Raw genomic sequence first — 27,159 nt, 5'->3', positions numbered from 1 at the left:
CACACAGATTTATGTTGGAGCTTCACTACATGTAATGGCGACAGTCTAAGTACCCTAACTTTATTCCTAGCACCAAAAATAACTGTTCAGGGATCATAAGAAATACGTCTGCTCTTCTACCAATTATAGTTTTTCCATGTTTGGCAAGACTGTCGACATGGAGAGGATGAATTATATTAAATACATAGAAACCTCATGTGAAGCAGCTGTAAGATATCTGCCCGTCACACAAACAGTAATACCTCATAATATAATGACAGATTACAGCTAAAGGTTTATAGGATTTATTTATTAAAAATAATTCTGTGTTTGATTTCCATAAGATAATGTAACAGGCAGGTGTAGAGACTGCAAGGATTACACCATCCCAGATTCTTCCTCAGCGCTACAGGAGGTGGAGATGTCCTTGCAAGAAGATTCGGAGAAAATAATTTGAGAACCAGATTTCGACACGTTAATGTCTAGATCACTCATCATATATTGATCTAGTCCCTTCCCAAAGGCACTTTAGCCCCCAATGCTCTGCCATATGTGTGCCTCATAAGGAAACACAGCCATATGTAGAACTCCACTGGATATCCGGATGTGTGCCCCAAACAACCGCCACAGATCCCGATTACCCTCATATTGTACCCCGTCCACAAGAAATGCAAGACAATAACATAGAAGAAAAATGCAATCATGTGAAGGTGCCCTTCATTTCAGGACAATTGTCTTTTTCATCAGAAGCAATTTATTAGATCTTCCCTGTGACTCTTGTTATAATGATGAGAACTTCCATCATGGTGGATACACTGCTCACTTCTTCTCCTCCACGCTGTAGAGATCATGGCGACGTTGCGTGTGAATAGGTATTTGCTGACGAATCTCTGACAGGTACTGCAAATCTAAAAAAAAACAAACAAACAAAAAAAACAAACATGTTTATTACCATGACACATAATGAGGCATGTCAGAAATATACACTAATAATATCAGCTGCTCAGAACCACATAGACGTATGTGTACAGTATATACAGGGTGGTTCAAAAGTAGGTGGACAGAAAATAACATTTTGATTTATATATAAAATTATATTTACTAACACAAGCATAACATTGACAATTACATTTTATTCTGAACAATAATACAAAAGCCCTTAAATGTTATCAACACAGGTGCTCAAACTGTTTTCCATCACAATTTGCACAGCTTTGAAGTCTGCCTCTCACGCTTCGACAAACATTTTTGCACACGTCTCTTTGGGTATTAACTTCTTGAAATGCATCTCTTATGTAATTTTTCAAATCACTGACAATTTTTGGTTTTCATATATGTATGTGATCGCGCTGGAGGTGCCGATACAACAAGAAAAGCTTTCTTTTTAGAAAAACATTCACACTATGCTTAATTACCTACTTAGCATTTGGCGTCTGTTTCCCACATATAAGCAGTTGCCAGGTTTTCCTGTTAATTCTAGAGGTCTTCCCAGATATGAACGGTTACCGTATTTTCCTATTGATTCTGATGATCTTCACGGATAAATATAAAGTGCTGTGCTTAAAAATATATATGCGAGGGAGTGGGTATAAAACTGTCCCGGCCGGTGACAGTTACCCGTTACCTCACATGCGGTGTGTTCCAGACCTTCAGCGGTGAAGTCGCGCTTAGAAAATGGAATTGCCGGCGAGGTGCAGGACCTCGCGTGACGTCACATGCACGTGGTACTCCACGTGATCAGCTAACGGAATGCACCTAGGACCAAAAAGTCTCTCCAACGCGTTTCGAAGTCGGCAGACTTCTTCCTCAGGGATGGTCCGGTGCAGAATAAAGGTGCTTTTATATCTGGCCATGAGTGGAAGCGCTGAGTCTATTGGTTGAAGGCAAAAAGCTCAATCTCGCTATTTAACCCATTCGGCATTAGTGTGTTCAATTCAAAAATCCACCTGCTTTCTTCCCTCGACATCTGGTGGATAAAATTGCCTCTTCGCCAGTTCTTTTTTACTATTTTTATCCCGGTGACCACTACATCTTCAACTAAACCCGCATGAAATTTCTCAAAATGTTGAGATAGGGGGTGACCCACAAATTTTTTATTAATATTACGCAAATGTTCCCCAATGCGTATGCTCATAGGTCGTATAGTGCGGCCTATATATAATTTCCCGCACGGGCATTTAATGCCATAAATTATTCCTCGGGTGGAACAGGTAATAAAATCTTTGATTTCTACTTCATTGTCTTTATAGGTAATACTCAGTTGTTTTTTCGTGTTCAGTTTTTTGCATGGTAGACATCTTCCACATGGAAAAAAGCCCGATCGAGTCTTTAATGTAAGTGGCATCATAGGAGGTACAGGTTTCCGCACAGTTGGGGCTATAATATTACCCAAGTTATTCGCCCTCCTAAAAACGAACCTGGGATATTCGGCTATTGTGTCCCCAATCACTTTATCCTCTTTTAATATATTCCAATATTTCTTGACAATTCTCCTCAAGAGATAACTATTAGAATTATACGAGGTTATGATTGGTATCATTTCCTTCTCCATGTTCGTTTTTTTAGATTTAGGTTTTAGAAGTTTTTTTCTAGATTGTTTACCTACTTGTTCCTTCACCTGTATCAGAGTTTCTTTGTCATATCCTTTTTGACTAAACCTTTCTATGAGGATATCTGTCTCTTTCCTGAAGTCCTCTAATTTGGAGCAATTTCTATGAGCTCTAATGAATTGGCCTTTGGGGACATTTAAAAGCCAACTTGGTAAGTGGCAACTATTTAATGCAATATAATTATTCGAGTCGGTGGGTTTGTGGTACAAGCTAGTCTGAATCTCATTGTCCTCCACAAAAATCTTCAAATCTAAAAAATTAATTGCTTTATTGCTTGTGTTTACTGTAAAATTTAAAAAATAATCATTTTTATTCAGTTCATTGATAAAATCTAATAATAAAACCGGTCCCCCTGACCAAATAAAAACTATATCGTCTATAAAACGCTGCCATAGGACCAGGTTCGCCCTCAGGAGTCCATTCGCATAGATATGGTCCTCCTCCCACCTGCCAACATACAGGTTGGCATAGCTGGGGGCGAACCTGGTACCCATGGCAGTGCCCCACTGCTGGGAGTAGTAGTCCCTCCCAAAGCAAAAATAATTGTGGGTAAGAATAAAATTTATACAATCAATAATAAAAGAAATTTGGTCACTAGGCAAATTTCCATCCTTAGATAAAAAATATTGAGCGGCCTCACAGCCTTTCTGATGCTGGATCACTGTATATAAGGAAGTAATATCGAGTGTGCCTATTATATAGTGGTCCTCCGACCGAACGGTCTGTAATATACGTAATATATGAGCACTATCCTTCAGGTAGGAAGGAAGTGAATGACAAAGTTTCTGAAGATGGCAATCGACATATCTTGACATATTGGTAGTGAGGCCTCCTATAGCTGAAATAATAGGCCTACCCGGCGGACGTGACAGATCTTTATGGATCTTGGGTAAATAGTAAAAACATGGGACTCTGGGATGTATTATATTAATAAAATCATATTCCCCTTTGTTTAAAAAACCTTTTTGTAATCCTATTTTAATTAAGTTTTGCATTTCGAGGATATAACTATCAGTTGGATCTGCCTTGAGTATTTTATATGTACACTCATCTCCCAATAAGCGTAAGGATTCTTTATTGTAGTCCGCAGTGTTTAAAATAACTATTCCCCCCCCTTTGTCTGCTGGCCTTATCGTGATGTTTTTATTGTCTTGGAGTTGTCTAATTGCTGTCCGTTCACGGTAAGACAAATTATACTTATATTTAGAGCAGTTTTTATTTGATATATTCCTAATATCATTAATGACGTTCCTCTGAAATGCATTAAAGGCCTCGGAATATTCCTGGATAGGGTGGAAGTTAGATTTATTCTTTAGGGAGGTGTGCTGATACGGATCGAATATCGCTATAGTGCCATCTGCTTCGTGATTAGTAAGTTTTTTCTTTACATAATATTTTTTGATGGCCAGTTTCCTCATAAACAATTTGATACCTACAAAGGCCTCAAATTTATTAAATTTTGTGCTTGGGGCGTATTTTAAACCCTTATCTAGTAACGTTACCTCACTCTTGTCTAATTTATAGTCACTCAGATTAAATATCTTTTGTTCTAGTGTTATCGGTTCACTCTTTTGTTGTAATTGTTGTTGCTGGTGGTTGTTCTTTTTTTTGGTAAATTTCCCGGCCCTACACCCCCTTTTTCGTGATTTTTTCGGACCACCTGAAAAAAAGGAAGATGACTCTGTTTAGTTTTCTGCTGTTTTGTTTTTCTCTGTTCTAGGGCTCGGATTGATGTTTTGCTAGTTGTTGGTAGTCGCGAATTATATTCCTTTTGGTTAGAAGAGTTCACCGTATTCTCAAGTGGAGAGAACCTATTTTGAGTTGTGACTATAGGAGTGGAAATATCGGGTACAATATTTTGAATATTATCCTCCATATTTATATCCGAATTTAAATTGCTGTCAATAATCTCGTTGGAAAGATTCTCCACATCTGAAGTAACATGAATGGAGAATCTTTCACTTATAGAGAGGGTGGAACCCTCACCACCCTGTATTTCATCTAATGTCACTAATGGGCAATTTCCTCTCATGGAATAATCATCCTCATAATTTAGAGTGTTTCCCTTTGTTGGTTGATGTTCACCCCTTTGATTTATTTCGTTTAACTGAAGGGTACCTCTATTTTCCAATCTTAAATCCCTACCAAATTTTCTCTGTTTTTTTTCCATAATTTCCCTTTCTTTTATTTTTATTCTCCTCCTTATACTCTTAGATAGGTGTATGATCTCCTTGGAAGATTCAAATGGTTTAATCTCCTCAAATAGATTGGAGATCTCATTACGGATCTTAATTAGCTCCTCTTTCCTTTTCTTAATAATAAATAGTACCACATTTCTAGAGAAATCATTAAACATCGCGTCCCATTCAGCCATAGTGTCCAAATCCCCAATATCACCAGATAGGGTTTTGTATACCACCAAGCCCTTAGGTATACAGTTCAAAGACAGATACCTTTCCAACGTAGCTATTTCCCAAAGATCTCTCATCTCTTTAATTAAAAGTTGTTCTAAAGTCCTTAATGATTCAATGGTTTTACTCAAATCTTGCTTACTTGAATCCATATATATTTCCTGGAGATCGGTTTGAAAAAACTTCTGGATCTTATAGATCCTTTCTCTCCTATCATCCCAAAGTTCACTCATGTTGAAAAATCTATACGTGCTGCAGCCGCTTGGTAATAGTAGTTATTGCTATTTTATACAAATATATAAAATATAAGAGTCAAAATTCAAAACAACCAGAGGCGCTGCACATTCCTCGGTCACCCTCCTGCAGCAAATACACAGACACCACTACAAAAGTGTCAAATGCCAGGTGTGCGAACACAAGGACTATATATATGTATGTGATCGCGCTGGAGGTGCCGATACAACAAGAAAAGCTTTCTTTTTAGAAAAACATTCACACTATGCTTAATTACCTACTTAGCATTTGGCGTCTGTTTCCCACATATAAGCAGTTGCCAGGTTTGTGGAGGACAATGAGATTCAGACTAGCTTGTACCACAAACCCACCGACTCGAATAATTATATTGCATTAAATAGTTGCCACTTACCAAGTTGGCTTTTAAATGTCCCCAAAGGCCAATTCATTAGAGCTCATAGAAATTGCTCCAAATTAGAGGACTTCAGGAAAGAGACAGATATCCTCATAGAAAGGTTTAGTCAAAAAGGATATGACAAAGAAACTCTGATACAGGTGAAGGAACAAGTAGGTAAACAATCTAGAAAAAAACTTCTAAAACCTAAATCTAAAAAAACGAACAACATGGAGAAGGAAATGATACCAATCATAACCTCGTATAATTCTAATAGTTATCTCTTGAGGAGAATTGTCAAGAAATATTGGAATATATTAAAAGAGGATAAAGTGATTGGGGACACAATAGCCGAATATCCCAGGTTCGTTTTTAGGAGGGCGAATAACTTGGGTAATATTATAGCCCCAACTGTGCGGAAACCTGTACCTCCTATGATGCCACTTACATTAAAGACTCGATCGGGCTTTTTTCCATGTGGAAGATGTCTACCATGCAAAAAACTGAACACGAAAAAACAACTGAGTATTACCTATAAAGACAATGAAGTAGAAATCAAAGATTTTATTACCTGTTCCACCCGAGGAATAATTTATGGCATTAAATGCCCGTGCGGGAAATTATATATAGGCCGCACTATACGACCTATGAGCATACGCATTGGGGAACATTTGCGTAATATTAATAAAAAATTTGTGGGTCACCCCCTATCTCAACATTTTGAGAAATTTCATGCGGGTTTAGTTGAAGATGTAGTGGTCACCGGGATAAAAATAGTAAAAAAGAACTGGCGAAGAGGCAATTTTATCCACCAGATGTCGAGGGAAGAAAGCAGGTGGATTTTTGAATTGAACACACTAATGCCGAATGGGTTAAATAGCGAGATTGAGCTTTTTGCCTTCAACCAATAGACTCAGCGCTTCCACTCATGGCCAGATATAAAAGCACCTTTATTCTGCACCGGACCATCCCTGAGGAAGAAGTCTGCCGACTTCGAAACGCGTTGGAGAGACTTTTTGGTCCTAGGTGCATTCCGTTAGCTGATCACGTGGAGTACCACGTGCATGTGACGTCACGCGAGGTCCTGCACCTCGCCGGCAATTCCATTTTCTAAGCGCGACTTCACCGCTGAAGGTCTGGAACACACCGCATGTGAGGTAACGGGTAACTGTCACCGGCCGGGACAGTTTTATACCCACTCCCTCGCATATATATTTTTAAGCACAGCACTTTATATTTATCCGTGAAGATCATCAGAATCAATAGGAAAATACGGTAACCGTTCATATCTGGGAAGACCTCTAGAATTAACAGGAAAACCTGGCAACTGCTTATATGTGGGAAACAGACGCCAAATGCTAAGTAGGTAATTAAGCATAGTGTGAATGTTTTTCTAAAAAGAAAGCTTTTCTTGTTGTATCGGCACCTCCAGCGCGATCACATACATATATATAGTCCTTGTGTTCGCACACCTGGCATTTGACACTTTTGTAGTGGTGTCTGTGTATTTGCTGCAGGAGGGTGACCGAGGAATGTGCAGCGCCTCTGGTTGTTTTGAATTTTAATTTTTGGTTTTCGACTATAAACTTTGTCCTTGAGTACTTCCCCAAAAGAAAAAAATCCATTGGGGTCAAGTCTGGTGAACGTGCCGGCCAATCAACTGGACTTCTTCTGCCAATCTATTTATTAGGAAATGTTTCATCAAGATACTCGCGGACTACTCGTGAATAATGTGGAGGGGCCCCATTTTGTTGGAAATAAAGGTCATTTGAATTAGGCTGTTGCTGTAACTGGAGAACAACTTGATTCATTAGAATTTTGAGATACTTCTCTCCTGTGACTGTTCCATCAAAAAAAATTGTCCAAAAACACCAAAACTTGAAATACCACCCCAAACATTGACGCCAGGCTCATTTAGTTGTTGCTCCAATGTTAAATACATGTTCTCATCATACCAGTAAATACAATTATGTCTGATAATATGGCCAGATCATTAATCCACATAATGTTATCTAAAATTACTGGATTTTCTTCAATTTCGTTAAGCATAACCTCACTAAATTGCAGCTGTCTGTCTGGATCATCCTCCAATAAACCGTGAAATAGACGTGGACGATAAGCTTTCCACCCAATAGATTTCAGGATTCGCATGATGGAAGCTCTAAAGAGACTCTTCTGGTGGACTTTTTTGGACTCTGAACAAATGTTTCAGCAACAAGTTGTTTATTATTTTCTGTACAGGCTGTTTTGGGCTGACCAGTTTTGGAGCATTAAGGATTGGGTCAGTGGCACCGAATTTGTCACGAATGCGGTAAATGGTTTGTCTCTTTGGGGCTTTGGTAAATTCAAAAAAGCTCATTTTTTTCTAATTAATGTACACTCTGCACCCCATCTTGACTGAAAAAAAGACAGAAATGTAGAAATTTGTGCAAATTTTTCAATGAAACAAAGAGTGAACAATTTAAAGGGGTCTGAATACTTTCCGTACCCAATTCCAATCACTTGCAGATATAAGGAGCCCTCCATAGATTTGATAATTTTCATATTATCAAGGGGACAACAGGCAATTACATATTTTTCTGTCTCTGCAGAATTTTTAATTTATGATTTATTTATTTTTTTTACAAATTCACATGTAAACACACACGTTATTTCTAGAAAGTTTATCAAAGTTGGTTTCAGATATCCGTGTTTTACATTCCGAGCCAAGTCTATATGAGATATGATTTTTAAAAAAAACAAGCCAAAGACTTGAATAGGCGAGTCACATCCAACACACAGAAAACACTAGTGAATTTTGTGATTTTTTTTTTCCATGTGAAGATTGGGCCAGTGGGAAAAAAATGCTCATCTGTGCTGTCACTCAGAAAAAAAAGATCATGTAAACTTAGCCTCAGGCTGTTGAGTTTGGGTCAAGAAACCCGCATCCGCTCTGTGCTCAGAGCGTCAAACATGGATATGTGAATTCAACCTTAGGGAAAATACAAGAAAAAAAATGCCACACGTGGAACAACATATGAAAAGAACGCTCGTGGAACAATAAAAATACAACTGTTTTTTCACATTTTCCTCATGACTCACAGAACACATTTGGCCACAGTGTTTTTGTCCCAAAGGAAAAAGGTGAAAAAGCTTTAGAAAAAAAAAAATGCTGTAAAAAAAAAATGAACCATTTGGTTTTCAGTGTTACATATTTTTTAAAATAAACTTTGGGTTTCTATTTTATTTTTCTTTATCGCTTCATTGGGTGACACAGACAACCGTGGGTGTATGCTGCTGCTGCTGCTAGGAGGCTGACACTATGCAAAAAGGAAAAAGAGTAGCTCCTCCCTGACAGTATACACCCACCGACCGACACCAAGCACCCAGCTCCCCGCTCACTTCGGTTCTGCATGGGAGTCCTGGGAAAGATGGTTGCCTCCATGGAGGCTGTACCCTTCACCCAATTCCACACGCGCCCTCTCCAGCTGTTTCTTCTATCCACCTGGAACAGGTCCACGAATGCCCTGGACCGTCCCATTCGCCTTCCTCTCCAAGTTCGTCAGTCCCTAACCTGGTGGACTCTGTCCTCAGTCCTGAGAGGAAGATCCTTTCTTCCCCTTCAGTGGCAGGTCATCACCACTGATGCCAGTCTGCTCGGATGGGGAGCAGTCTTCCAACATCACACAGCGCAGGGTCGCTGGTCCACCCAGGCGGCTCTTCTTCCCATCAACCTCCTGGAGATCAGAGCAATCTTCCTTGCTTTACTCCACTGGCAGTCTCTCCTCACGGGCCTACCTGTCCGCGTTCAATCGGACAATGCCAAGGCCGTGGCGTACTTGAACCACCAGATCGGGACTCACAGCAGTCAAGTAATTGCGGAATCAGCAAAGATTCTTCGGTGGGCGGAACGTCACGTTGCGGCCATATCAGCCGTTCACATTCCAGGGGGTCGAAAATTGGGCAGCCGATTTCCTCAGCTGACAAGGTCTGGCAGTGGGCGAGTGGTCTCTCCATCCCGCAGTCTTCAATCAAATTTGTGTTTGCTGGGGCACTCCGGACGTCGACCTTATGGCATCTCGGATGAACCACAAGGTGCCTCAGTTTGTTTGTTCTGTTACCGTGTTTGGGGCCTGGTGCCCCAGTTGAGTTGGTACTTATACTTTCTGAGTTATGTCGCTTCTCCTACTGCTTTTTACACCAACTGAGGTGCTTGGTGCCTGTCGGTGGGTGTATACTGTCAGGGAGGAGCTACTTTTTTTCCCTTTTTGCATAGTGTCAGCCTCCTAGCAGCAGCAGCATACACCCACGGTTGTCTGTGTCCCCCAATGAAGGCTCCAAGAAAGAGATTTTACGGTAAGTACCAAAAATCCCTCTTTTTTTTACATTTGTGACTTTTTTCACCATGCAGCAAGGTCTGTGTGCGTCATTTTTGTATTCTTTTTGACTCCATAAGAGAAGTGGAAAAATCCAAATAAAACAGCTGAAAATCTTTACAACAGAAATGAAAAACATCACAAAAATAGTATGTGAAGAATACTACAGAGAGCCACTAAAAAAACATTTTATTTACCGATATCTGCAGAAATGACGGCCTCCTCTGCTCCGGCCTTTACAAGGACTTCTCCCCTGCAAGAAACATAGTAACATAGTTAGTAAGGCCAAAAAAAGACATTTGTCCATCCAGTTCAGCCTATATTCCATCATAATAAATCCCCAGATCTACGTCCTTCTACAGAACCTAATAATTGTATGATACAATATTGTTCTGCTCCAGGAAGACATCCAGGCCTCTCTTGAACCCCTCGACTGAGTTCGCCATCACCACCTCCTCAGGCAAGCAATTCCAGATTCTCACTGCCCTAACAGTAAAGAATCCTCTTCTATGTTGGTGGAAAAACCTTCTCTCCTCCAGACGCAAAGAATGCCCCCTTGTGCCCGTCACCTTCCTTGGTATAAACAGATCCTCAGCGAGATATTTGTATTGTCCCCTTATATACTTATACATGGTTATTAGATCACCCCTCGGTCATCTTTTTTCTAGACTAAATAATCCTAATTTCGCTAATCTATCTGGGTATTGTAGTTCTCCCATCCCCTTTATTAATTTTGTTGCCCTCCTTTGTACGCTCTCTAGTTCCATTATATCCTTCCTGAGCACCGGTGCCCAAAACTGGACACAGTACTCCATGTGCGGTCTAACTAGGGATTTGTACAGAGGCAGTATAATGCTCTCATCATGTGTATCCAGACCTCTTTTAATGCACCCCATGATCCTGTTTGCCTTGGCAGCTGCTGCCTGGCACTGGCTGCTCCAGGTAAGTTTATCATCAACTAGGATCCCCAAGTCCTTCTCCCTGTCAGATTTACCCAGTGGTTTCCCATTCAGTGTGTAATGGTGATATTGATTCCTTCTTCCCATGTGTATAACCTTACATTTATCATTGTTAAACCTCATCTGCCACCTTTCAGCCCAAGTTTCCAACTTATCCAGAACCATCTGTAGCAGAATACTATCTTCTCTTGTATTAACTGCTTTACATAGTTTTGTATCATCTGCAAATATCGATATTTTACTGTGTAAACCTTCTACCAGATCATTAATGAATATGTTGAAGAGAAAAGGTCCCAATACCGACACCTGCGGTACCCCACTGGTCACAGCGACCCAGTTAGAGACTATACCATTTATAACCACCCTCTGCTTTCTATCACTAAGCCAGTTACTAACCCATTTACACACATTTTCCCCCAGACCAAGCATTCTCATTTTGTGTACCAACCTCTTGTGCGGCACGGTATCAAACGCTTTGGAAAAAAAATCGAGATATACCACGTCCAATGACTCACCGTGGTCCAGCCTATAGCTTACCTCTTCATAAAAACTGATTAGATTGGTTTGACAGGAGCGATTTCTCATAAACCCCCAAAAAATAATCATGAGCCCCACCAGTAATCTTTATAATATCCTGCACTGTTTTTCTGCTTTGATACGGTATACTGCATTAATGGAAGAGTGTCCTGTATTTAGGGCTCAGTGTATCATCTAAAATGGAGTGCTGTATACAGCGTGGCTGCTGCCAACAGTGAAGTGCAGAAAGCTGAAATCAATGAATGTGATGGGCACAGGCTGACTTCAGTGGGCTGCTCTCCATGATTTTTACCTTTCCCTGCATTGCGTGTATTCTGCAAATTACACTTGATCTGAGGGGCTTCCCTTCCTCCATCACCCAAGCCATTCAGACTGCCCGCCAAATGGGCCACCCCTACCAAATGGTAGAAGATGAGAAAACACGCCATGGTTTACCTAAAAGCTTTGTCATACAGGTAGATCGCAGTGATGGGCTCAGTGCATTTTTGTCATCCACAACGCTGTAATTTTGGACACTTGCAGCAGTGTAATGTGCACGTGAGCATACATGACAATTATATTAGGGTGCTCAATTCTCCTACAATGCCGCCACACGAGAAATAAAGCATTACTTACCATAGATTAACACTTATATGTCATTATTGTGAAATAATTGTCCATTGTCCTTAAAAAATAATGATGTGTGACATAATTCAAAGTAGTACTTGCCATGGGCTGACCACCGTGCTGTGTCCCCAGGCTACGTATGAGGCTTTATCATCTCGAGCCGGCGACGCTGTGGCTACATAGACTTGATTATCTAAAGCCCTAAAAGGACAGAACAATTCATTCATTAATAGAAATGCCCACAATTCATCCACTAGGGATACATCTGAATAAAGCGGCTCAACTCAACATTTCAGAATCCTATGGGGCCCATATCTTTAGTCCTGGTATCCCAAGATCAGCAACATTGCTGTAGTTTTGCAATGCAATTAGACTGTAAACAGGGTGTAAGATCAGAAAGCATGGGGGGGGGGGGGGGGGCTAACCGTCCAACGAACTAAGGACCTGAAACAATCACTTTGGATATAAACTTCAGGAAACTCTGTATATACTTAGCGGTCACAGGGAACAAATCATGAGCTGCCCCTACATGCCAGATGTACATATACAAGTGCTTCTCACAAAACTAGAATATCATCAAAAAGTCCATTTATTTCAGTTCTTCAATACAAAAAGTGAAACTCATGTATTATATAGAGTCATTACAGACAGAGTGATGTATTTCACGTGTTTATTTCTGTTAATGTTGCGATAATGACGTTTGGGTTTTCATTAGCTATAAGCCATAATCATCAACATTAACAGAAATAAACACTTGAAATAGATCACTCTGTTTGTAATGACTCATATATTATATAGAGTTTCACTATTTGTATTGAAGAACTGAAATAAATTCACTTTTTGATTATATTCTAATTTAGTGAGATGCACCTGTAGGTTTACTATGGGAAATTATAGAAGGAAAAAGGAAACAGAGTTCAAACAACTAACGTGTTTCAGACATCCAGGACGCCATTAATTGACTATGATTAAGGGCGTCCTGGACGTCAGAAACTCGTCAGTTTTTTATCCTTTTGTCTTTTTTTAGGACTTGTTAAATAAAATACTTGTTTTATTGAGCCGCTGGACGTCCTGCTCTCCCTCTTTTTTTCCTTCTGTTGTTGCTGTGCTGGAGACATGGCACCCACCAGTTTTGCCTCCCATGGACTCTAATCTTACAAGCGTGGTAAGCTCCAACCACCCCCTTTTTCTCTGTGGGAAATTACACTCTGCCTACAGTATAGATATATATAGATCTAACACTAGTCTACATCCACTTCCTTCATACTTACCGAGCTCTTTGTAGTAATTCCCAATGTGCCGGACCAGTCGTCATATTAAATGCCCCCGGGTACACCAACAACTGACACCCTAAACAAAACAATAGGTTGTCAAGCTAAACATCACAGTCTCACAAAAACAACGGGGTGATCTAGTTAACTTAGGTGCCCTGAAATTTTAAGAAGAGACCACATTGTGAGGTTAAAACTGTGCTCACCTGCCATGGCCTAATGGATGCACAATCATCAATCAAAATCATGTGGCCTCTGGCCAAGATGGGTGAGCAGAGTTTTGGCCGCATGGTCCGCCGCATCGTGTGCGCTCACCATTAAATATAATCACAATTAAAAGTAAAATATTTAAAAACAAGTAACTATGTTACGACCAAACCATCCCCTTGTTCCAGTAGGATTATACTACCAGTGCCGTTACAAAACAGAGCACTTTTGGTAGAAGTCATTATCTGTTACAGGGATAATAAGAGAAGATGGAGCTAAACATTACATTCTCCAACATAACATCCTATTTAAGGTGATCGCTGCAGATCAGTCTTCTCTCACCACATCTAGGCAAATATTTCTGCTATGGGGCAATGTAGAATTACATGCATGGATATCAGATTTATACCCACAGAGCTGCTCTCTATTTGGGCACAAGGGGCTGACCAGTCTTTATAATGTCCATATGCACCAAGAGACCAAATAGCCGGTGTTTGAAAACATAGGACAAGGCCCTGAAAGGGTTGTGTAACAATGACAACTTATTACAAATCCACCTGATAGGTGATAAGTTTCTGATCGCTGTGTGTCCCACCACTGGCACTACCAATGTTCACAAGTAATGGTGCCCAGAGTCTCCTGTTTGAAGACTCAGTGGTCGAACACGCACTCTGCCGGTCCCTTCAAAGTTTATGGGACTTATGGAGAGTGATCTGCTCAATGATCTGGGTCAGTCTGATAGAAAACAAATAGTTGTAATGTGAATGTTCGACCACCGCTTCGTTCAGACAATCAGAACCCCAAATTCTCATGAATACTGGAGGTCCTGTTAGGTGGGACCCACAGTGATCAGAAACATATCACCTAATCTGTGGATAAGTGATCAGTTGTGACACAACCACTATAAACATTTGTTATAGTAAATGACATACATAAAAAGGATAAATAACCTAAAATAATCTTCAAACAAAAGCAAAATATTGTGAATTCTAGTCTCACCTTTCTTGGTATATATTTGGGCTAGTTCTGCAAATCGCATGTCATAGCAGATGCCAACTCCAATTTTGCAAAATGCTGTTAAAAATATTAAAGATTAATGTTAATTCACCACTGAGGAAGCACAGCCCAGTTTTACCAGAGATCCATGCCGGCACCGCTGAAACTCACCAATGGGTACAACTTCACTAAAGCTACACAGCACCGCGATATGACAGATCCTGTAATGGCACTGTTCACATCTCACTTTTTATTTCGATTGGAGGTACACATCAGGAAACCATTAATCTATCCCACGGTACAGCCACTGGCTACTGACGGTGATCATAAAACACGTATACAAGTGGGGTACACATTTCTAGTATATCCCTCGGTGCATAAAAACTTCTTGGATTATGCTGGGTATATGGGGTCCGATGAATACATTTAATGCTTGCACCAGGAGATTTCCTGGTACATAAGCTGAATGTACAGTAAAAGTCAAAAGTTCGGACGCACCAGTTAATGCAATGGTTTTCCTGGTTCTCTTCAAGCACATACAGTTAGCTCCATATATATTTGGACAGAGACAACATTTTTCTAATTTTGGTTATAGACATTACCACAATGAATTTTAAACAAAACAATTCAGATGCAGTTGAAGTTCAGACTTTCAGCTTTCATTTGAGGGTATCCACATTAAAATTGGATGAAGGGTTTAGGAGTTTCAGCTCCTTAACATGTGCCACCCTGTTTTTAAAGGGACCAAAAGTAATTGGACAGATTATTCAATAATTTTAAATAAAATGTTCATTTTTAGTACTTGGTTGAAAACCCTTTGTTGGCGATGACTGCCTGAAGTCTTGAACTCATGGACATCACCAGACGCTGTGTTTCCTCCTTTTTGATGCTCTTCCAGGCCTTCACTGCGGTGATTTTCAGTTGCTGTTTGTTTGTGGGCCTTTCTGTCTGAAGTTTAGTCTTTAACAAGTATAATGCATGCTCAATCGGGTTGAGATCAGGTGACTGACTTGGCCATTCAAGAATATTCCACTTATTTGCTTTAATAATCTCCTGGGTTGCTTTGGCTTTGTGTTTTGGGTCATTGTCCATCTGTAGTGTGAAACGACGACCAATCAGTTTTGCTGCATTTGGCTGGATCTGAGCACACAGTATGGCGGCTCTGAATACCTCAAAATTCATTTGGCTGCTTCTGTCCTGTGTCACATCATCAATAAACAGTAGTGACCCAGTGCCACTGGCAGCCATGCATGCCCAAGCCATCACACTGCCTCCGCCGTGTTTTACAGATGATGTGGTATGCTTTGGATCATGAGCTGTACCACGCCTTCGCCATACTTTTCTCTTTCCATCATTCTGGTAGAGGTTGATCTTGGTTTCATCTGTCCAAAGAATGTTCTTCCAGAACTGTGCTGGCTTTTTTAGATATTTTTTAGCATAGTCCAGTCTAGCCTTTTTATTCTTGATGCTTATGAGTGGCTTGCACCGTGCAGTGAACCCTCTGTATTTACTTTCATGCAGTCTTCTCTTTATGGTAGATTTGGATATTGATACGCCGACCTCCTGGAGAGTGTTGTTCACTTGGTTGGCTGTTGTGAAGGGGTTTCTCTTCACCATGGAGATTATTCTTCGATCATCCACCACTGTTGTCTTCCGTGGGCGCCCAGGTCTTTTTGCATTGATGAGTTCACCAGTGCTTTCTTTCTTTCTCAGGATGTAAAACTGTAGATTTTGCCACTCCTAATATTGTAGCAATTCCTCGGATGGGTTTTTTCTGTTTTCGCAGCTTAAGGATGGCTTGTTTCACTTGCATGGAGAGCTCATTTGACCACATGTTTACTTCACAGCAAAACCTTCCAAATGCAAGCACCACACCTCAAATCAACTCCAGGCCTTTTATTTGCTTAATTGAGAATGACATAACGAAAGGATTGCCCACACCTGTCCATGAAATAGCCTTGGAGTCAATTGTCCAATTACTTTTGGTCCCTTTAAAAACAGGGTGGCACATGTTAAGGAGCTGAAACTCCTAAACCCTTCATCCAATTTTAATGTGGATACCCTCAAATGAAAGCTGAAAGTCTGAACTTCAACTGCATCTGAATTGTTTTGTTTAAAATTCATTGTGGTAATGTCTATAACCAAAATTAGAAAAATGTTGTCTCTGTCCAAATATATATGGACCTAACTGTATATTATATCTTGCTAATTATACCTTTCCGCTACATGCAAAATTTGTCTTTTTTATATACAAAAAATAATTTTTAATAACTTCCATTTTTTGGCCATTCAAGAATATTCCACTTCTTTGCTTTAATAAACTCCTGGGTTGATTGCCTTGTGCAGGCGTGTACTACGGAGGACAGAGAATGAACTTCAATCCAATATTGCAGCCAGCATGCAGCCAGCGGGTAAGGAAAGGGTGAATCAAACACCCGAAAACCCCGCCTCTATGGCTGAAAATTGTTCCCTCCAAATTCAGGTGACAGAGTCCCTTTAAGGGCTTGAATAAATCATGGATAACTGTCCAGAGAAGACTGTGAGAAGCAGGGGTTTATGGTCTCATTGCTGCAAAGAAGCCACTGCTGAACAAGAAGAAGAGACTTGTTTGGGTCAATCAACACAAAGATTAGACATTAGATCAGTGAAAATTTGTACTTTGAGATTTTTGGTACTAATCACCATGTGTTTGTGCGCTGCAGTAAAGGCGAGCAAATGGTTTATATATGTGTGGTACCCACTGTGAAGCATGAAGGGGGAAGTGTGATGTGTGGGTGCTCTGGAAACCATTTATTTATTCCAAATTCAAAGCATACTCACCCAGCATGTCTACCACAGCGTTCTGCACCTACATGCCATCCCTTCTGGTCTGCACTTAGGGACCATCAGTTGTGGTGGAACAGGTCAATGACCCAAAACAGATTTCCATGTTATAAAAGGGCTATGTGACCAAGAAGAAGAGGGATGGAGGCTGCATCTTGTCCTGGAGAATGGTCATGCATCTTGTCCTTGGAGACTTGTCCTCCACAATCATTTGATCCCAACTCATTTGAGATGGTTAGGAATGAGTTGGATGTGGAAGAAATCATCATAAAGTGGCCATAGCTAGATTATTGAGTGAGGTACCGCCGACTCTGCAGGAATTTTATAGACAGTCTGATATGGTTAGTAATATGGACAGCGTCGGACTGGAGCACCTTGGGCCCACCAGAGAAAATCATTCTTGGGGCCCACTATGTAGCTACATAGAAATAGATACAAGACCACCAATTGTGCGGTAAAAAGCCCTAATATCAGGGTATAATATAAGGTAGTTCACGTCTTAATAATGTAGCAAGGGTTGGGGTAGCCCCCTCACAGAATATAATGTAGCCCCCCAGGGCCGTATTTAGAGTTTCTGCTGCCCTAGGCACTTTTAGTGCTGCCTCCCCCTTTGGTGAGTATGACACTATCGGCAGTGACTTTGGCAAGAATCGCTGATGTGAAAGTTGCCTTTTGCAGCAGATCGGGCAGTTTTTCTGCATCTGCCGCGTAACAGATCACTTACAGCAACACTGCCTTCGGCCTCATTCATTCCCTATGGGATTTGCGGCACTTGCCGTGATCTGGCAAATGTGGTACCATACCTCCCAACTTTTGAAGGGAAGGAGGTATAAAGTTTGCGGCGCGTGTAGTGCGCCGCGGCAAATTTTAGTCCACGCCTCTGACCAGACCCATTTCACAACTAGTCACACCCATATCCACGTCCCAACTGCAGCCATTTAGCACTGCTGATCACACTGTTTTATATACAATAATTATAAGCAAACAAAAATATGGCCACACAGTGCTCCATACTGTATAATGGCCACACATGATGCTCCATACTGTATAACGGCCACACATGATGCTGCATACTGTATAATGGCCACACATGATGCTCCATACTGTATAATGGCCACACATGATGCTCCATACTGTATAACGGCCACACATGATGCTGCATACTGTATAATGGCCACACACAGTTCTTCATACTGTATAATGGCCACACATGATGCTCCATAGTGTATAATGGCCACACATTGCTCCATACTGTATAATGGCCAGACAGTGCTCCATACTGTATAATGGCCACACATTGCTCCATACTGTATAATGGCCAGACAGTGCTCCATACTGTATAATGACCACCAACACATAGTGCTCCATAGTGTATAACGGCCACACAGTTCTCCATACTGTATAATGATCCCACATAATGCTCAATACTGTATAGTGACCACAAATGATGCTCCATACTGTATAACGGCCACACATGATGCTCCACACTGTATAATGTCCATTGGCCACACATGATGCTCCATACTGTATAACGGCGGTGGTGGGGGGGGCCCTGGAGCGGGGGGAGGCCCTGCCAGCAGGTGTCAGTGCCAGGGCCCACCGGAGGATCCACCGGTTTCCCGGTAGGCCAGTCCGAGCCTGAATATGGAAAAGGGTTTTTATGAAAAAAGGGAAAGTGTGAAAACTTTTGAAACACTTTGGAAACAGTTGATAGAGAGGAACTGATTCTAAGGGAATGTGGCTTTATTATGTAAGCAATGTATGCTATTGTCCTATTCTTGTTTATAGAGGCTTTAAGGGAGGGGGTAGGTAAGGGGGGGGAATGGTTTCAAAAAATTTTTGTAAACATGTTTATTCTCCTTTTTGACACAATTGTGTCTGTTTGTCAGCTTGACTAAAGGCAAAGCAGCCAACAAGTGCTCAACACCTCTGGGATCGCCTAAAGACTGTTGAAAGCCATTCCAGGTAATGACCTGATGAAGATGCTTCAGAGATTGCAAGGTGCTGTAAAGCCATCATCTGAGTAATAGGAGAGACCAGTGAGGAATGTACGGTATAACAAATGTTCTGGTTCACATGTTTTCTACAATACTTGTCTCCATATGTGTTCGCTTTTGCTGCCATCAGTCTGAATTTACAATGTGCACCTTCCAATAAGAACAAGGAAAACCAGTGCATAAACAGGGGTATCCAAACTTTTGAATAGTACTGTAGAGATTAAAACAAAATTTGAGTAGCCCATAAGTTTGGGAAGCTTTAACCTTCGTCAGGCTGCATAATTTTACAATGTTAACAGGCTGCAGAGGTACAATTGTACCGTCATATATATTTTATTGAAATTTGGCCAATATATTCTGGACCAAAACTGCAGAGATGTCACGAAATTTCAGCCCTCTACGGCTTTTCGAAAAAAAAAAGTTATTGCAATTTTAAAACGGAATAGTTAGAATTGTACCTACTCAGCCGGACGAAGGTTAAAGCCCTCTCATATTGCTGACATCCAACTACATAACTTTGAACAACAAGTGTTTGTAGAGAAGGTTTGCAGTGGATAAATTATAACTATACATCAAGGACAATGGGGGAAGTGTTTCACAGATCGACATAAGGTTACCAGCTGTGTAAAACAAGTGTAGAGAGGATAGCAGCCTATTAGGAGTTGCCATCATTTCTTGAATGATCAGGGTCCAACTGCGGTGACCCACAATGCACAGAATGATGGGGTCACTGGTTCTCCTTGCAGGATGACAGTCCTGTCCCACCCACTGTATGGAGGGTGAAGCTACAGAAACAGGCCTTTTCCCCATGGCATCCTCCAGTAATGCCATCACTTTTCTTCGTTTTGCCCTCTGACAATCCAATGTTGGGGTCTAGCTGGAGTAGAATTATATTTCATTGCTCTGCTCAACAGTCTGACCATAGGAAAGAATGAAGTCACTGGAAAGTCTCTGCCAGACAATTTTTTGAGCAATAGGATTTAAGAGATTTCTATTTTGCTCCTACAAGGCTTACCATAGAATCACCATCTACTATATATCTGGATACTGAGGTGGACAATACAGAACCCTGCAGCACCATGCACCCAAGTACCTTAGCTACACAGCAAAAATGAGGTCTTATGATGCAAAAATGTTTGGCACCTGGAATCTAGAGATGAGAGCTAATTCTACATTGCATTACTCCTCTGTGCTCACGTACGTGTGTCAAATACAGAAAGACTTTCTCCAGGACTTAGTGTTTCTGATTCTTGAAAACGGATTTTCCCAGGTACGTCAATGTCAAATAAGTGGATCTGTGGAGGCCAAAGAAAAAGAAATGCAGTAGAAAGTAAGATTTCATGAAGTCGAACTGCAAACAGAAAAAATAAAAAGAAGAAATCAGATTTGTTACTTTGGCTGCAAGCGTAATACTCGGAGCTGCACATGAACTATAAAGGCACTCAGTAGGCTTTCACACATACGGGCTGCCATATAACAGATGGCTCCACTGCATTTTTATCATCTGCTTCAAGCTTCACCTGCAGTTCGTGCGTACGTGCAGACCAGTCACCATGTGAAGCGTTGTGGCTCTGCACTGCAGGTCGCAGGGTGTACAGTGCAGAAATTGGGACACTGGAGAGGCCTGGAAAGTGCACATCATCCGGCAGCTGCATCGTTAATTCACGTGGTGAGTCCTGCTCATCATGTAGTGACAGGCGTGTGTGTGTGGATGTGTGATGTGGCCCAACTGGACATTTTGAGAAGTTCCTGAGTCCCCTGGACCATATCCACAAAGAATGAATGCCACATACAATATGCAATTTTTATTGCTTTTTAATGCCTTACAGTAAGCGAGTTTAATATTTTTATTTTATTAAAATATTTGGTGATGGGTGACTATAAATGATCAAAACCCTGCTGAATGCAGCTGCCTGGGGGAAGCACATTGCATATAGACAGATCCCACTGAATTTAGTAAGTCAGGGAGCTCTGAACTACCCCAAGGCTGGGCCTCTATGGAGAATCTGGCGGTGACCCAGGCAGCGCGGAAGAAGATCGCTACGTGCTTACGCTAGATCGCAGCGCAATGCAGGTGAATGAGGTCGCACTGCAACCCCTAGGGTACCGCGAGAAGCAGGTCACAAAAACCCAACTGTGTGACTTAATGACTGGCTTGTCGCTGTACCCTGGGTGCTGCAAGGAGACCTCACTCACCTGGACTACGCGGAGATCTAGCATCAGCATAGAGCGATCTTCAGCTGCGTGACCGGTGTTGTGACCAAAGTTCCCGTAAAAACCCAGACTAATGTGGCGGTGAATTCACAAGAGCAAAGATGCAACCACTATAAAGTGTCAGATTCTGTGTTGATTATATTAATTAAGCTTCTAAAAAAGGGAAACGAAGTAGATTCTGTGAATCATTTATAGTGCACAGCCAATGAGGCCGCTGCTATATGTACCATGGTGACACTCCATTACCTTTCTGTGCTTGATCAGCAATGTACCATCGGGGCCAAAAACTGTGCAAGTGTTGTACAATCTCCCACAGTCCTCTTCTGGAATTGAGCCTACAGAAGAAATACATAATTAGACATAATCTTATTAATGACACATACAGTACAGTGACCAGTAGGGTAGGTAACAGATGAGATGTGGACGCTGCAACATCCCATGTCCTAATAAATATATTATGTCAGGAAAAAGCACAACCAACACAGTAAGCGTCCACATCTCAGTCCCACCCCTTATCTACAGTGCTGTGTAAATTAATTGGGACAAAGCAAAAAAATAAAATGTTATAATGCACTGTTACATACTAATTCTGAAAATTACCTTTTTCCACTGGCTAGTTGACCAAGATTTATTATATATTAAAACTGGTTTGAATCACTGACTGGTAACCAACTTATGATTTTACTTAAAAAATGCTTTGTCCCAATTAATTTGCACAGCACTGTACCATGTTACCCCATTCTCATCCTTTCCATGAGCCTAGAGCCAAATCCATATCATTTCTTGATTAAAGGGGTATTAGTTTAGACCCAGAGCTGCTCACTTCCTCATCTGAAGGGACCACTGCCAATGGCGTCACGACCCCACACACCTGCCAAGAGGTTAGCCCGACAGGCAGAAAACAGCACGATTCCTGCTGAGAGGTTAGCCCGACTGGCAGAAACAGCACGATTCCTGCTGACACATTAGCCCAACTGGCAGAAAACAGCACGATTCCTGCTGAGAGGTTAGCCCGACTGGCAGAGAACAGCACGATTCCTGCTGAGAGGTTAGCCCGACTGGCAGAGAACAGCACGATTCCTGCTGAGAGGTTAGCCCAACTGGCAGAGAACAGCACGATTCCTGCTGAGAGGTTAGCCCAACTGGCAGAAACAGCACGATTCCTGCTGAGAGGTTAGCCCAACTGGCAGAGAACAGCACGATTCCTGCTGAGAGGTTAGCCCGACTGGCAGAAACAGCACGATTCCTGCTGAGAGGTTAGCCCGACTGGCAGAGAACAGCACGATTCCTGCTGAGAGGTTAGCCCGACAGGCAGAAACAGCACGATTCCTGCTGAGAGGTTAGCCCGACAGGCAGAAACAGCACGATTCCTGCTGAGAGGTTAGCCCGACTGGCAGAGAACAGCATGATTCCTGCTGAGAGGTTAGCCCGACTGGCAGAGAACAGCACGATTCCTGCTGAGAGGTTAGCCCGACTGGCAGAGAACAGCACGATTCCTTTTTTTTTTATTTAAATAGATTTTTATTAACAATATAAAGAAGAACATCAGAATGCCATTTACATTACAATATGTCACATACACATTTTCTTATTTTGAAAAACCCCGACATTATCCCAACAGCCCCCCTCCCCCCATAAGACAGCTCATTCCCAATCTGCACTCCTCTGAGGCCTTCTCTGCCTCGAGTAATTTACCCTTATCCAGATCTTAAGAAACCCGACTTCTATACTCCTCAATCCAGTTCAAGCCAAGGAGACCACATTCTATTAAACATTTCTATTCTCCCCCTTTTTTTGTACACCCCCTTTTCCAATTTTAGACCATGTTGTACATATTGGAGAAATTCCCTCCTCGCTTGTGGTTCAGCGTTTATCCAATTTCGTGCTATCACTTTCCTAGCCATGTATAGTAGCCTAGCGATTGCAATCTTCCAGGTATTGTCAACTCCAATTTCTTCCACATATCCCAGCAAGCATACTATCGGATCTCTAAGAACTCTACACTTGTAAGCTACTTCAACCCGGCTCAAAACCACCACCCAAAAAGCAGCCAGCCTAGGACACGTCCACATCATGTGATATATTCCTGCATTCTCACTCGCACACCTCGGGCACTCAGAGTTGGCACGCAACCCCGCTTTGTGTAGCACTTCCGGAGATTTATATACTCTGTGCAGAATATATAGCTGCGAGAGTCTATATGGTTCACTCAAGGATAGTCGCGGAACCCACTCCATCACCGATTCCCAGGTTTCATTCTCCATCGGCCCCACTTCTCTCTCCCACTTAGCTCTCGCCTTTATAGGGAAATCTAGCAAAAACGTGTACATAAGGTCCTTATACAGGGTGGAAATAACTACCCTTGTGGTCCCGTCACCACACACATACTCCAAAACTATATCATCTTGAATCCTGATATCAGCTTTCTTATTCTGAGCTCTTAAAGGCATGTCTCATCTGCGCATACTGATATTCCCCTGTTGATCTCAGACCAAACTCTACCTGCAATTGGGAAAAGGGTTTCAATGCTTGCTGCTGGATTATCTGGTGAACAAAGCAAATTCCCTTATTCTGCCATTCCATCAGTCCTCCCAGAGCCTCAAATTCCTTTAAATTGTTGTTAGACCATATCGGTGTGAATTTAGTCATCCCTGTAACCCCACGAATCTGCCTTAGTCTGTTCCATAATTTACGAATCAGGAACAGGGTTGGATATAATTTCCCTAAAGCGCCCAAGGAGCCATCTTCCAAACACTGAACCACCGGCCGTCGGCCTGTCACCTCTTCCATCAGATGTTGTACTGCACTGGATGACGCCTCTCGCGCCCAGCCCTTCAAATGCTGACTCTGGGCTGCAAGAAAATATATTTCCGGGTTGGGCAAAGCCAAACCACCATCTTCCTTGGGTCGCTGAAGCGTCTCCAGGCTAATACGTGGATATTGTCTCCCCCATATCAAACTTCTAAAGAGGGCATTAATCTGCCTGAACTTCCCCCGAGGAATCCAAATTGGTGCGTCGTGTAAAACATATAGAATTTTAGGCATCAGGACCATTTTTATAAGGTTTACCCTTCCGACCACCGATAGATGTAATTTATTCCAGGCATCTACCTTCGCCTTGTGTACCCCCATAACAGGAGTCAAATTCCTTTGTAGGAACTCCGCAATTGGCACCGAAATCCATATTACAAGGTACTTAAATTGGGAAACCACCTTTAGCCTCTCATCCCCAACATCCTCACTCACATTCTCTCCTACATCATCCACCCTAAAAAGAACCGATTTACCCCAATTAATTGTTAGTCCCGACACGGTACCAAATCTCTCAGCAATTTCAATGGCCCTCTCAGTGAATCATCCGGATCAGCCAGGAACAACAAAACGTCATCCTCATATAGCGCTATTTTTTCCTCAATTTTCCCATACCTAAACCCAGGGACTCTATCAGACTGCCGAATCTTAGCAGCAAGAGGTTCTACAGCTAAAGCAAACAGGAGGGGTGAGAGCGGGCATCCCTGCCTAGTACTCCTAGCCAGCTCTATAGGCCGAGACAGCTCCCCGTTCACTCTAATTCTAGCCGACGGTAATGAATACAACAGCTGTATCCAGGCCACAAACTGCAGACCAAACCCCATACATTCCAACACCTGCCAGAGGTATCCCCACTCAACACTGTCAAACGCCTTATGGGCATCTAGTGACACAATCACTCTTCGACCGTAGTTATCAGACTCCACCTGCAAATTTACATATAACCTCAGCAAATTAATCGCCGTTGACCTATCAGGCATAAAGCCAGATTGGTCCGAATGCACCAGACTCGCAATAACACTAGAGAGACGGAGAGCCAGCACCTTGGCCAGAAGCTTGACATCAATAGTTAGTAAGGAAATTGGGCGGTACGACTCCGGTTTCCCCAAATCCTTATCCTCCTTTGGAATAACCACTATTATGGCCTCTCTCATAGAGGCTGGCAAGCACCCCCGGGACCTAGCTTCCTCCAATACCATTTTTAATCTAGGAATCAGCACTTCTGCCAATCCTTTATAGATCTCAGCGGGTAGCCCATCAACCCCAGGCGCCTTCCCATTAGCCATAGACATCAATGCCCGACTCAATTCCTCCTCAGTGATAGGGGCCTCAAGGCTCTCCCTATCTGCCTCATTCAGTCTCGGCAGATCCAGACCCTCCAAGAAAGTCAATGTATCCTCGACCGATTCACCAAACCGAGAGGAATATAAATCTGCATAGAAGTCCGCAAAGGCCCTCAAAATCTCAGGCGTTTCCGTTATTCTACCTCCACTTGGAGATTCCAAAGAGTGTATATATGAAGAACCTCTCTGAGCAGCAGCCACTACCGACAGCATATGTCCCACTGTTTCTCAACAGCACGATTCCTGCTGACACGTTAGCCCGACTACATCATATCAGCTAGATAGTGGTGCATAGGACAAGCTACTCTATGTAATTAGCTATCTAACAAGGAGTGATCACAGCCACTAGTGCAGCATGCCACGCAAACCCATTCCACTTCAGCCAATGTGGTCCTGGAGTTGTGCAGTTTGGGAGAGCGGGTACAATCTTGCCAAAATACTGATTTTTCCGTTTTTAACTGTTTTGTTTGCTGTTTAATTAGTGATGGGCCGATGACAGATTCTCCCCACAAATAACATCCCCAAATCTGGGTTTTGCATTGAGTCTAACCTCCAATAAGATAGATCCCGCACTCCTTAGCGACGTCTGACAGCATCTGTGTGGACTGGCCAGGAATCTTCTCCGCATACTCAGGGAAGAATGTGGTACCGTAAGGAGAATTGAAGCATTCCTGGGAATAGACACAATGCTGGACTATTATCCCATGCGTCACCATTGGGGAGGTATCTGGGGCTGCCTCTGTAACGTGGCTGACTGTGCCACTCATCTAGTAGTCCTCCTAGAATTTAGGAATTGACAACTGGGCTTTACCAGTTGGGGGGCGTGTCTATTCACTGTATATAGACTATCCAATCAGTGATGCCAGAGCAAAATTGTGTAGAGACACGCCTCCTTTTCCCAAAAGGAATGATAACACCCTTTTGTCCATTGATTCATACGATAAGATTCATTTTCATTTCCAGGGAGGAATAAACAGATGGATCAGCACAATACAGAGTTAGGCTCTGTTCACATGCCCAATAACCATCCATTAGAACTGATCCAGCAGCAATCCGTTGATAAAGTTGTGCAGACAACTTTTTTTGGCCGCCTGAAAAATCTGGATCACTTTTTTTTTTTTTTTAACATATAAGTCTAGGAAAACGGATCCATTAACTACCATCTGTTTTTCTTCCATTTGAAACTTATCTGTTTTTTACCCTTACTTGAGGTGGAAGAATAAATATTTAACAGATACAAGTGGACATGTGAACTCTCAAGTAATCATTCATTGGAAACTGATCCAGTAAGCAAAACAAGGATCATTTTCAAATAGGAGAAAACGGATGGCTACTTAACAGATCCATATTCCATAGACTTCAATCGTCTGCACAACTGTTTTATCAATGGATTGCTGCTGGATCTGTTCTAAT

At 41.9% G+C, this 27,159-nt stretch overlaps 1 protein-coding gene across 2 annotated transcripts in view; it reads right to left on the bottom strand.

Moving 5' to 3' along the window:
• Positions 1-268: 268 nt before the first annotated feature.
• Positions 269-27,159, bottom strand: part of NIT2 (nitrilase family member 2) — a 35,103-nt gene continuing 8,212 nt past the window's right edge. For both annotated transcript variants that reach the window (XM_069761031.1, XM_069761029.1), the window contains exons 3-10: positions 26,297-26,417; positions 21,839-21,927; positions 20,580-20,673; positions 14,562-14,636; positions 13,356-13,434; positions 12,187-12,285; positions 10,180-10,235; positions 269-887 (exon numbers count right to left, since the gene is read on the bottom strand). In XM_069761031.1, the coding sequence (XP_069617132.1) occupies positions 799-887; positions 10,180-10,235; positions 12,187-12,285; positions 13,356-13,434; positions 14,562-14,636; positions 20,580-20,673; positions 21,839-21,927; positions 26,297-26,417 (702 nt within the window). In that variant the 3' untranslated portion in view covers positions 269-798. The remainder of the gene's footprint in view (positions 888-10,179; positions 10,236-12,186; positions 12,286-13,355; positions 13,435-14,561; positions 14,637-20,579; positions 20,674-21,838; positions 21,928-26,296; positions 26,418-27,159) is intronic.

Source organism: Ranitomeya imitator, chromosome 3 (assembly GCF_032444005.1).
Source record: "Ranitomeya imitator isolate aRanImi1 chromosome 3, aRanImi1.pri, whole genome shotgun sequence".
Classification (NCBI taxonomy): Eukaryota; Metazoa; Chordata; class Amphibia; order Anura; family Dendrobatidae; genus Ranitomeya; species Ranitomeya imitator.
This window is presented reverse-complemented; position numbering and strand designations above follow the sequence as displayed.